The 12485-nt window shown below is 36.3% G+C and overlaps 1 protein-coding gene across 4 annotated transcripts in view; it reads left to right on the top strand.

Moving 5' to 3' along the window:
• ITGB6 (integrin subunit beta 6) overlaps positions 1–10900 on the top strand; it is a 35464-nt gene extending 24564 nt beyond the window's left edge. For all 4 annotated transcript variants that reach the window (XM_062004790.1, XM_062004792.1, XM_062004791.1 and 1 more), the window contains 3 exons: positions 4051–4170; positions 6197–6363; positions 8257–10900. In XM_062004790.1, the coding sequence (XP_061860774.1) occupies positions 4051–4170; positions 6197–6363; positions 8257–8358 (389 nt within the window). In that variant the 3' untranslated portion in view covers positions 8359–10900. The remainder of the gene's footprint in view (positions 1–4050; positions 4171–6196; positions 6364–8256) is intronic.
• Positions 10901–12485: the final 1585 nt, after the last annotated feature.

The following is a 12485-nucleotide window of genomic DNA, read 5'->3' as shown; positions in this document are numbered from 1 at the left end:
CTCAGAAATAAAGGTAAATCAGAGAAAAATGTACCTGTAGAGGAAGGTGCTTGCCTATTCAGTACACAGTCTGTATTTATTTTAATGGCAATTCTAGGCTCAAATCTATGGCAAAATGCAATTGTGAGGTGAGGCAGGACAAAGCTATATTGCATCCACATCACAGATGTACCCTAAGCATTAAATAAGACAAATGTAAGAATTATATTGACAGTGCAGAGTGCTGTATGCACATCTAAGGTATGTTCCTGCAGGCGTTAAAAGCCCATCCTGAGCTGCACGCATGTAGAAATGTCACTGAGGTACATCTTTCCAACAAAGCTACACCTTTTGTTTTTTATGACATTACTCCATAACACAGAGCTGAAAAGTTACAAATATTGCCTTTGTAAGGAACACTAATTCTAATTATGTGTTTTTATTAAAATTATCATCATGCTTTGCCATTCTGAATATCAGCTTCAAAAACATACAAGCACTTTTATTGTGTCTCTGTAGTTAGTACAGTTGCTTTTGCCAGATGGCAGACATTTGTAGCTAGGAGTATATAAGACATTCTGCTTTCAAATACAATGAATACTAACCAAGAGCAGAAACAGTCACTTATATGGCTCTGTTCACATACACAGAAGTCTCAAGAATATGAGCGTGGCAACATCATCTCCTTTTCCTGCTTATTTCCTTTTTTTTTTAATGTCCTATGTTTCCTTAATTGGGACTGTCAGCTGCTTCTTTAGAATTAATATTTCTTTGCAGCAGTTACAGCAACTGCTGTAGTGAAGGCTGGATAACTGTTCCCATCCTCAAATGCTTATGTAATGGCTCAAAATATTTATTTTGGTATGGAGGTAGCCTCATTAAGAAGTCCTCAGAGGGAAAAAAGTTCTTCAAATTAATAATACATTTTTAAAGTTCCCCAAATCAAAACTGTATTACCTAAACAAAACCACAAACATTTGAAAGTGTTCAAACTAGACCACCATATAATATTTAAGACAGATTATTGAGTAACTTCATATGGTAGCATACTGCTTCTTTCTGGTTTATATTTCCATTTCTTTAATGCTTCAAGGCTTTTTGAAAACTAGAATTAACTCTAGATTAAATAAAATATTAGCACTTTAAAGATTTTCTTTCACTTTTGCATGTGAATGTTGCAACACAATGGCTGGAACTGTGAAGCAATAAAACAAGCATAGGCTTTACACTTTCCCATGTCCTATTTTAGACTCTGAGTCATGCCTTTTACCTTCACTGCTTTGGTTCTTTGCATGCCAGTGGTTTTTCTCTTGCTCCCCAGCAGCAGGGACACTGGTGCAGCCCCTCTGCCTGGATATCTCTCATGGCACAGGGTGGCACAGCAGCTCTGGAGGTGCTGGTGGCTTCATATTTACTGGGCTTAACTCCATGGCAGATATCACTTTGAAATATTTATTTTCATACATTTTTAATATTTGAATATTAAATGCAGCTAATTTCCTCTTTGCCAGATGGCTGTAAGTGGAGCCTTTGTTGCTCTACTCGTCACCCAGGAGGAACAGCAATTCCTTAAAAGCAACTCTTGCCACCAGCCTGGTCACAGGGCACCAGGCTGCTTCTGCCACCAGCCCAACAGACACGGTTGCACTTTCCTTAAAAAACTTTTTCCTACCCCACAGGGCTGACACCACACAAATTCCCAGTGCTGCTCTGTTGTTACGACTCAGTGAGATGAAACCATTCAAAAAAAAAGCATTTAGTTGAGCAAAATACAAACAAGAGAGGACATAACAAATTTACAGACTTTTTTTTTTTAATCCTTTATCTAAGTATCTGTTAGAAAACAGTCTTTTGCATTTCGAGGCTTCAGCTTGCCACTATTACTCAATTCTTCCAGTGTGACACCAGTGATTTTAAATATCATTCACATTAATGAAATTAGGCTGCAGGCAGAAGTGAGAAAAGTATGACGACATACAGCACAATGCAGAAAATTACACAGGTGTAAATTACAAGAGTTTACCTACCTAGGGAAGTTTTTTTGCTGATGAACTGAAAATAATCTGTGCAAGAGTCTCTCTTAGTGATCCTTCATTCTAAAAATAACGTCAGAGAAATGAAAATACTAAGTGTGAACTGGATTCTGAATAGCTTGAACTGCCATCTTTGCTTTCATTTCCACATCCTTGCACATAATTAGATTTCTGCTTTCCTTGGTCTCAAATTATGACAACAAATTAAAAATTACAATTTAAAAATAACTAATATATTTCCAGGGAGAGCCTTCTGGATGACATTTGGAATATGGCTGCAAGTTTTTCTCCACCTTCAGGATAATTAACAACTGTCTCTTTCTTTCTTTTCTTTTATTAAAAAAAGCAATCTAGTATGCTTTGGATCCGCTGACTTAAAAGAGTTGGGAAACAACAAACATTGCAACACTTGTGACAGCGTTACTGGGATTGTGACCCAGCAAAGAGTGCAATTAATTCAGTACCGTCAGTCTGCAGTTTGTAGTTCTTCTAACAAAACCAAATCTTGTTAAATCAGCAAGTCTTGTCTGCCTGTCACCTTAATAGATAGTATTAAGCTGTGCCACCAAGGACAGGTAATAGGTTAAATGCAAGATTATCACAAATCAAGAGTATATTTCCATTAAAAGGCAACCAGATGCATTTCTCTTTTTTATAAAAAGCAGAAAAGGGGACTTTAGAGTAGTCAAGTATTTATCATTGAATATTTTCTATGGTGTTTAATGTTTTCTATAAGACCAAATCTTACAATAATAAGCAATATGGAAAGAAAAGGTTTTAAAAAGTGAGCTCTTATTTCTTTATGTGTCACAGGCTTCTTTAAAATCCATATACTTGTCTGATTCCTACTTTATATTTCATTACTCTTCACAATAAAATTTGAGGACTTTAGATTTTTAGCACAGTTGCCTGTAAAATATCAGCAAGGCTTTTGAAAGGGTAAGAAATAATGGAGAGTGCCAATTATTTTTAAAGAAATGTTTGAGAAGCTTACTGTTTCTTTTTTTTTCTTACCTCTAAAAATAAATTCTAAGAAGTTTTTCTAAAAATGTATTGAAAGGTATACCTAGATTTTCAATACTATTCAAAACATGGGTTATATAGCAACATAATAAGTGTTCATCCCTAGAGGAATTATTGCACACACTTATAAGGTCAGATTCTTTTGCTCCATAAAAATATTTTATAATGGTTATGGTCCAAATCTCAGCATTTCTGGCTCTGGACCAGTAGTCTCAATTTTCAGTTGTCTTATTTGCTTCATATTGTCCCTCATAGCCAACTTCCTTCTGTCTCCCTGTTCGTTTCGAATGAACTTTTCTCAGTTAGGAATCATTTGGGGCGGGGGGGAAGTATTAAACTTTTGTGCAGATCTACATTAAATGGAGAAACAACTAAATGGAGGCAGACTGTCAGCTCAGGTCACTTTTTATCTGCTTCCCTTGGAATCACACAAGGACCCCAGAATCACTATTTTCTTTTATTAGGCTATATTTACTGTTGTGACAGTGCTGGGCACACTGATCTGTGAGAGGGCTATTGTAGAAGAAATAAATGGCAGCCCTTTTTACAGTATCCATTGCTGTCTGAGGTATGTATATCTACTTCTGAAACATAATCTAGATACACATGGTAGGAGTAGCTATAAACCAAAGAAAACATACTGCTTACTCTGTCTTATACTTGAGGGCTATTACATTTCCTAGACAGCTGGTGATTAAGCACTTGGAAGCATTTCCAATTCAGTGAAGTTCACAGTAGGCTAGATTATAAAGGTGCACTAGATGGTCAGTGCAGATTGACAATGCCTGGGTCAATTCTTCAGAAGCGTGAGTGAAAAACTGGAAGCAAACCAAGGCTTGGGTTGGAAGAAAAATTGTTAATTTTAGAAATTCTGAAGGTATTTCTGCTTTCACCTTTCACTCTGTACCGTCCATAGATGAGGCTGTGACAAACATGATGCTAGGAGTATATCTTTTTATTCATTGTTAAATTTAATTTGATCTGATGAATGACTTTTTTTCCCCTCCTTCTGCAGATTATTCAGAGGATAAATCCATTACCTGCTCTTTGCAGGGGGAAAATGAATGTATAACCACATTTCTACTGGCTATAGATGAACAGGGAAGGACAGTCATTCACAGCATAGAACAGACAGGTAAGCGGTGAATATTGCCTTTTCTATGTGAAATCTGATTTTCAAACACAGGCAGGGTGAGCTATCCAAAACCTGAGCTCTTTTAAGCAGCACTGCACCTCCTTGTGTTTGTAACTCTCCTCTGCCCAGCCAAAAGAACCTCCTCAAGTACTAATTTATTGTGGTAGTAAAATAAATACTTGGCTTTTCATGAAAGATGGGAGGATTGATCCTTGGTCTGCAAGAATAAGATAAGTTTTCTATAGCTCTTTTATCATCATTTAAGATGATACCAAATGTCATTTGCATTATATGATAAAACTATAATTCACTTGGGAATGACATATATTTCATAGATGGACTATATAATATCCAAAAGACTGGGTACATGTGCTGAAATTCTACAATATAGTTATAGTCATGTTTAATGTTCCAGTAGTATTAAGTTTTTAATATTTTGTGTAACCAACAGATATTCAACAGATCTCTTTGTGTCCTTTCATTTAATATTGCTTCTTTATTTATTGTTGTTTTACTAGTGATTTTCCATTAAAGCTCCTAATTATGTAGGACAGGAGAGAACACCGACAGCACTTTCCAGCTGCCAAATGGTTTCCAGGCAATAAAAATACCCTTTTTTTTAATTTTTCTTTTTTTTTTTGACACATCCAGTGCAAAGCATTAGTTACATTTTTTAAAAAGTCGTGTAGATTTTCTGTTGGCACAAATGGTGGGGTTTTTTGTTAACCCTTTCTGTAGCCTTTCTCTAGCATACATGTGAGAATGAAAGTGTTTTCACTGCACAAAAATGAAGCTTCTACCATAAGAAAAGTAGCCTGGTTTTGCATAGCTTACAAAGATGGTTGTAACAAAACTAGTACTAAAGAAACACATCCCTTTGTACATCCCTAAGACTAAGATTGATTCTTTCTTATATATATTTACTACACCCTTTAAGTATATCTGAAAAAAACCCAAAAAACAGTGAAAGACACATCTTAAGGAAGGCACAGTTCATTAAATGCTGTGTAGTGGCTTTCTCACAAGCCTACAACAACAAGCTTCGCTGTCATCTGCTCTTCTGCTCCTGGACCCTGAAACTGTTATGCTGTCATGGCTGCAGTGCATATGAAGGCAAACTCAGATGAGACCTTCAGAAATGCTCCAGAAATTGATTTAATTTCTGGAACTGACATTAAGATGACACCAGCAGCCAGAGTGTTAACCCACTGCTCAACCCAGACCCCTCAGAATAAGCTAAATGGCGATATAAATCAAAAAAGTAATGTGAAACAATCATATAAACCAAATAAGACTGATATTCATTTTTCAATGAACTTAAACCATGTTTGAGTGGAAATTGTTTACTTCCATGAGCTGTATTTTTTAATATTAAACTAATCAGACTTCTTTGTGTTTTGGTGAAGCAAAATCTTCAGATTTAATTTTGACTCTGAAATACCGTATGATAAAATTTATTGCAGAACTTGAAATGCAAGTTTCCTTCAAATTGTTGTCAAACGTTTTCAGCAAGTCTAATGGATTTTTTTCCTCAATGCTTTCACGAGTGAAATGCAGCTTCCTTTGCTTTCTCAACATCATTGGTGGCTTCACTCTGATATGGGTCTCACTAGAATTTTTCTTCTGCAACACACTGAATATCAGTTAATTGAAGTAGAGTTTCAGCCATAACATTGCAAACATAATCTTGTCAACTCAGCCCTGGTTTTTAGAATTTTATTGACACCGGTACAAAAATCATTTTCTGACTTTTCAGAATCTGTATCTGTATCCAGCAGCTGTTAATTGAAATAGTAAAGGAGCAGTGGAAGAAGTTAACCATTTTTTTAACATTTTAACGCAATGTTTTTCAACCCCTTTCACAAGCCCTTTAGCAAGCTATCAGGAGGAAAATAACATGGATTTGAAGCAAAAAGCATGCACAGCTCACAGCAAAGAAGCAGCCCAGCATGCTTCTTATCTGGTTTTATTTGCTTAACATTTATTGATTGGATATCCACAGTCATAACTGGGTTTTTTTCCACAGATTGCCCACAGCTTCCAAATATCCCAATGATAATGGTGGGTGTCACCCTTGCTGTCCTTCTCATTGGCATTGTTTTACTTTGTATATGGAAATTACTGGTGTCAGTTCAAGACCGGAAAGAGGTGGCCAAGTTTGAAGCAGAAAAATCAAAAGTTAAATGGCAAACGGTACGTTAACTGTATTTTTTTTCTATGAGGTTCTTTAATTTCACTGCATGATGCACAACTCCCTTTAAAATTTTGCGTCTTGGTTTTGTTCTTTTAAATTAATGGATTTTACCAGTAGGTTTTCACTACATTTAGTATGCTATAATGTAAAATTACAATTTTTTAGGGATGAAAAATAGCTAGAGTTTAATCTCTTGGTTTGATCTCTTTCACATGCAAAGCTGTATTTATAGCATTTTTTAAATTAGTAACCCACCTTTGATTAATCTTAACAAAATTGTTTGCTGCCTATGTAATTATCCCAGCAGAAACCAGGACAGAGGTGTAACCCTTTTCCCAGAAACAGAGCCTGATTTAGGAAAGAGAGATTACTGATGGCCTCTGTCATGATGAGAGCCCACTAACACAGAGGAGTAATGAATGTAAACTGCCCAAAATGTAGGTAAAAGGACAGAGAAAGTCAGGCTTTATCTTCTATCTATAGTTTGCAGATGTTTAATGCAAGCTTATACCACATGTTCCCTTTTCTTTTTTCCTTTCTGCCCTTGACTTTTTTGCTCTTCTGCAAATCTTTAAGACTTCTGAGGCTCTTGGAGAAAAAGCATGTTGAGTAAGCATTTGTGGTGGGTGCCAGGAGGACAGGCAATATGCCACTGTTCACCCAGCTCCATTCTTGTACAAATCCCTGCGATTGCAACATTTCTGCAAGAATGGACACTGCTGGCTGCTCAGCTTTTGAGATGGGAAAAATCAGTTACTTACAGGCAAGACTACTTCAGAATGTTTTCTTAGTCCTTTGAGAGGGCTGCATATGGTAAGAGGGAAGGGAAGGATACACTTAATAGAAGCATTTTAATTTTCTTTTCTGTCACAAGAGGAAATGATGGGAAGTGAATAATGAGAGGCCAGGATTAAAAGCCCAGATGGGACTTGCCCTTCTCTCAGTGTGTGGTAGCCCATGTGGCTGAAGTAAGAGGATCATGACAAGTCACACCTCTCTACCGAGACAATATCTGTGCTTTTAGAACAATCCAACCACAACACCTGATACACAAGTTATATTGCATATACTTGATAATATATTGTTTAATGATGTGCATTACTTTAATCCGGGAGGCATACGTGAAGCAAAACATGTTCCTGACCCTAGACTGGTTTGTGCTGCCTCATACAGACCAGCCTGAATTTCAGTGCCTCAAAAAGTAAGAGAGCTGCTGAGGGCTATTCTAAAATGATCAAAGGTACAAAATCACTTCTGTACAAAGAATAGACCAGAAGTCCTCACTAGGGAAAAGAAACAGCTGGAGGAAGGTGTGTTACTGCTCTGTAAAATTATGACTGAGGAAATTGAAAATGAGATGTTGGTGCACTGACTTTTCCCATAGAAGCATGGTGAGATAGCAGGCTTCAAAGAAGCCAAAAGACATCATTACACAACAACTAACTGCTTAGGGCCTAAGATTTATTTCCAAAGATATTCTGGATTATAAAAGTTGGCATGGATTCAAAATGTCAATAGACAAATCCATAAAGGAAGACATCATCTCTGACCCAGGAGGTTTGTAAAACATGTGTGAGACTTCCCATGGGCAGCTTACATTGCTTTCTGTTCGGTACATATTGCTGGGCCAGGCAGATGTCTGGCTTCAGTTTCTCATGAAGTAGAGTACAAATAATCTTCTGCACATTGGGAAGCAGAGTGATAATAGCTGATGCATATGCAACCTGCATCATAATTCTGGGTCAAGAATCATGGACCAAAACAATCCTTTTGCTGAGGAGGTATGCCCAAGGCAGTGGTGTGCAGCTACAGCTGCTTACAGTTTGAGCAATGGCAAAATGAGTTAAACATTGCATGATTCCCATTTCTTCTTTTTTGTTTGTCTTTTTTAGGAAACAAATCCACTGTACAGAGGGTCAACAACCACTTTTAAAAACGTAACTTACAAGAACCAAGAAAAGCAAAAAGGTGCCATGGCTGCAGATTTCTATTAGCACCTCTGACACTACAAACTGAGTTTTCCTGTCAGGAAATCTAAAACCACTAGTTTCTTCTCAGTTGATTATGTGATCTTTGTTTGCACATTGCAGTGCTATAATTGTTCTGTTAGAGAAAATATATCTTGTGTTGAGAAAACTGTAGGTAACATATTAATGGTAAAGATTAACAAATTTTTTTTTAAACCAACTTTAATATTAAAAGCCTCCATCTTAAAAAAATTAGATCACAAATAATTTTCATTTTCTCATTAATAGAGAGGTTTTAAAATTACCATATGTAAGCTTATTTTTCTGAAATTAGGTACAAATTGTCCTGCGTGAAACAGGACAAGGGGTAATGGGATGAAGCTGGAACACAAAAAGTTCCAGTTAAACATAAGAAAAAACTATTTCACTGTCAGGTGAGGGAGCCCTGGCACAGGCTGCCCAGAGGGGTTGTGGAGGCTCCTTCCTTGGAGGTCTTCAAGACCTGCCTGGACATGTTCCTGTGTGACCTGATCTAGGTGACCCTGCTTCTGCAGGGGGTTTGGACTGGATGATCTCTAAAGGTCCTTTCCAATCCCTACCATTCTATGATTCGATGATATACAGTGAGCTGCTTTGTTCATACACACAAGCCCATGTATCTGCGTTTAGGAATGTATTTGCACCAGTCTGTTCTGTAGGCTGGCTTATTTTTTTTCTTTTTTTCATGAATGCTGCTTAAACTTCTGAGATTAGAGGTTCCCCATATCACCTGTGTGACTGAATAGTTTTTCATCAGAAACAAGTAGTATTATTGTCTGTCTTCTGTGTATCTAAGGTATACAGAAACATCTCTCTAATTCTTTTTTCTCCTGTTTCCAATTTTCTTTGTTGTTGTTGCCGTTTGATGTTCTTTAAGAATCCAGTCCCTGGAGATACCTCAGGGAAAACTAAATCAAGCCTTTACTCAACTTTGCAGAGTTGTTTTCTGTTCCAGGCATAGACTGGTTTGGGTTTTTTTCCCTCTTTTTGCTTTAAATTCTAGTAGAGAGGATCCAGAGCAAAAGAGAAATATCTGTAAGTTAGAGACCTCAGCAGAGTAACTTTAAACCAGAGGATTACCAGAACTCTATTTCACCATTTACATCTTGTTTAGGCACTCAAAATAAATGTCACATGCTGGACCATGACATGAACTGTTGCAGGAATCCTTTATGTACAGGAAAAGTTCACACACACAGACTTAATATCACACAGTACTCTTTAGCTGATATATCCAAAATTGCAAGGTTCTTTCAATGCCCAGCAGCCAAACCCTTCATTCATATGTAAAATAATGTATTCATCTCTTTTGGGCTGGATTTTTGTGAGGGTTTTTTTTCAGGCTACACAACAAATAGGTCTATGAATTCCACTTCATATTCATGTTCGTAACATTAATGAGGAGTGTTAGATCTCAGTTTTAGCTAGTTACTAATGACATCACAAATCCTTATGTTGTAATGCTGTTATCATGCATGGCACTGGGAAAAAAAATAAAGCCCCAAAAAAATCAACTAATATGTTAGCATAAACAACATTGGGCTATTGTAAGCTAATGATAATGTACATTACTTCTTCGTATCTCTTTTCCTCTGCAATTTTTAGTACTCTGGAACAGATGGTCAAAATGTACATAGGAATGTACTTACAAAAGAACACTTGCAACTCAAAGACACATTGACACAGTCACACGCAAATAATGACCTACATTCCCTATGCTAAATCATTTATTTGATCTAAACAACTCTATTTCCATTTTGTAATAAATATTTACAAAGCCTGTGCAACTTCAGTCTCTATATCCTCTACAATTCCTGGGTGTGAGACTGATATATTAGCTAGCTCTGACCCATGCCTGTTTTAGGGCCTGATCCAAAGCCTACTGGAGTCAATGGCTACAGATGAGGATCTAGTTTCAGTGAAACTATTTGTTTTGGTTTACAAAAATTGTTTTGTTTAAACAAGCTGGTTAATACTATCTATTAGTGGATTGGATCCTAGAGTATATATTTCTGTGCAAAGAGAAATAAAGAGTATCGGATGCCTTTTGAAAGGTCATGCTATAACCACATATTAAACACAAAATTATTGCAGGGTGAAGGAAATTGTGGCTGTCATTAAACTGGAAGAGATTAATTACAGGTCCACATCCGTTTTCTTCAGTATTCCTGCATATCTCGTAGTGGAAACTATGCCATAGACGAAGGCTTGCATTTGCAGCCCTTCCAACCACTAGACTCCCACAAATGTCAGTGCAAGTTACAGATTGTACCAAAGTCTCTTTCCCTGGCACATGGATAAACTCACAGGAGGCAAAGCTTTCCCCTGGCTTCTATCTCAGATTCCATTTGGGTTGGGATTGCCTAAGGGACTAGGGAAATCTGGATTTAGCCTATGCAAATTATCTGTTACTCTTTTGTTTTTCACGTAGAAGTCATCAAATAACAAACTTTCTCTGAAAGTATTTTTATTACTTTTAAAGTAATCAAAATCTATGCTGTTTATTAAATACTTTTAAAATTCTATTTCTGAGAAGGCTGATTCTGCTTTTCAGTATTAGAGTTGAAAGCCTTTCTTCTGTAGTTCACCCATTTCAATATTGAAATATATTTCAGTATTCAGACATTAACCAACAAAGTGATGTTTGCATTTCATGTTAAACTCTTGGTGGTCTACATTCCCTGTTCCCAAAGGAGGATTCCATTTCAAAAGCTACTCACTCTTTTTCCATCACTTGCATCTTCTGACCGTCAGCAAAGGTCCAATTTAGTGTGTAGACAATGCTTACAGTCTAATTACTCCTCCTAGCAATCTATCTCCAAATTATTAGAGGTCCAGAAATCAGTCAGTATGTCTTGCAATTTCCCTGCTGTGACTAACTGTACTATAGATGTTCTGTGCACCTTCAAAACCATCAGGATGGAAATCATTCAAATAACTAAGAATTCATCAGAAGAGAGAAAATAGAAGGGCTAGGTGAAAAAGGTCTCTGTTATTAAGAGGTGTCAAAGAATTAGGCTCATTTACATGTGCCATACTTTTAACGTATTAATTTAGATCATAAATTTTGACTTCAACATCCAGATTTCAAAAACTTTCAAGATCTTACTTGGCATTCACCTTAGAAACACGAGTGGTGTTCATCTTTTTTATTAACTGTATTATTTTTATCTTTTAGGATTTGTACCAAAGTTTATCTTCTTCTTTTTTTTTCCTTTACCAAATTATGAGTGTGTTTCTGTGTGGTGAGTGGGATGAAAAAGACTTTCTGCTCTTTTTATGAATATTGTTTTGACCTGAGGCTGGACCTTGAGAATGGCCAAAACATTTTAATAGTAATACTTCTATTCACTGAAGAGTTAAACTGAACAAAAGAGTAATCATTAGCAATTTCATGGTATTTGTGTATCTTTTACACCCTGTAGAATGGTAATTTCAGTAATGTATATTAAATGGATAAGTTTTCATTTCGTTTGTAACAGTTGCATGTTAACCTGTGTTGTATATGCCCAGATTGCATTCAACTTTGTTTGGCAGTATAGTGGGTAATAAGTGTGGGATACAAGATTTGGATGTCAAGTGCAATACTATCTGTGCCTTGTCTGCCTTTATACAGAAGTTTAAGTATGTTTTGCAGGGGGCATAAGGGAGTTATTGCCCCCAAAATCTTATCACACAATCTAAAAATAAAAAAAAAAAGAAAGAAACTATTTTTATCTAGGTCTATTTGAAAGAAACAGGTAAATGACTCAACTTACTTCTGTAAAAAAAAAAAAAAACAAACCAAACTTATCTAACCTTGAATAAAGATTTTAAATTTGAATGTATTTTTAAATATACTTTTATAGTTTGAGGGGTTTTTTTTTCCATTTTGGCAAGTGTCATTATCATTGTTTCCACGTGATTTGATGAATCTCAGCAAATTTCTCATTCTTTGGCATACCTTTGCTCTTACTTCATGACTTCCCTCCCTCTTTTCTAAGACAGTACATGAGATTTAATGTCTGCATTTTATTCTATTTGTGATCCTTTTGCTTTTCAAGGAAATGAATTAATGCTGTAAGCGACCTATTTCTGGATCTCTGATTCATTACATATGGCATTCTTTTATACAG

The sequence above is a fragment of the Colius striatus genome, chromosome 11 (assembly GCF_028858725.1).
Source record: "Colius striatus isolate bColStr4 chromosome 11, bColStr4.1.hap1, whole genome shotgun sequence".
NCBI classification, from domain to species: domain Eukaryota; kingdom Metazoa; phylum Chordata; class Aves; order Coliiformes; family Coliidae; genus Colius; species Colius striatus.
The sequence above is the reverse complement of the archived record's forward strand: the minus strand, read 5'-3'. Positions and strand labels throughout refer to the sequence as shown.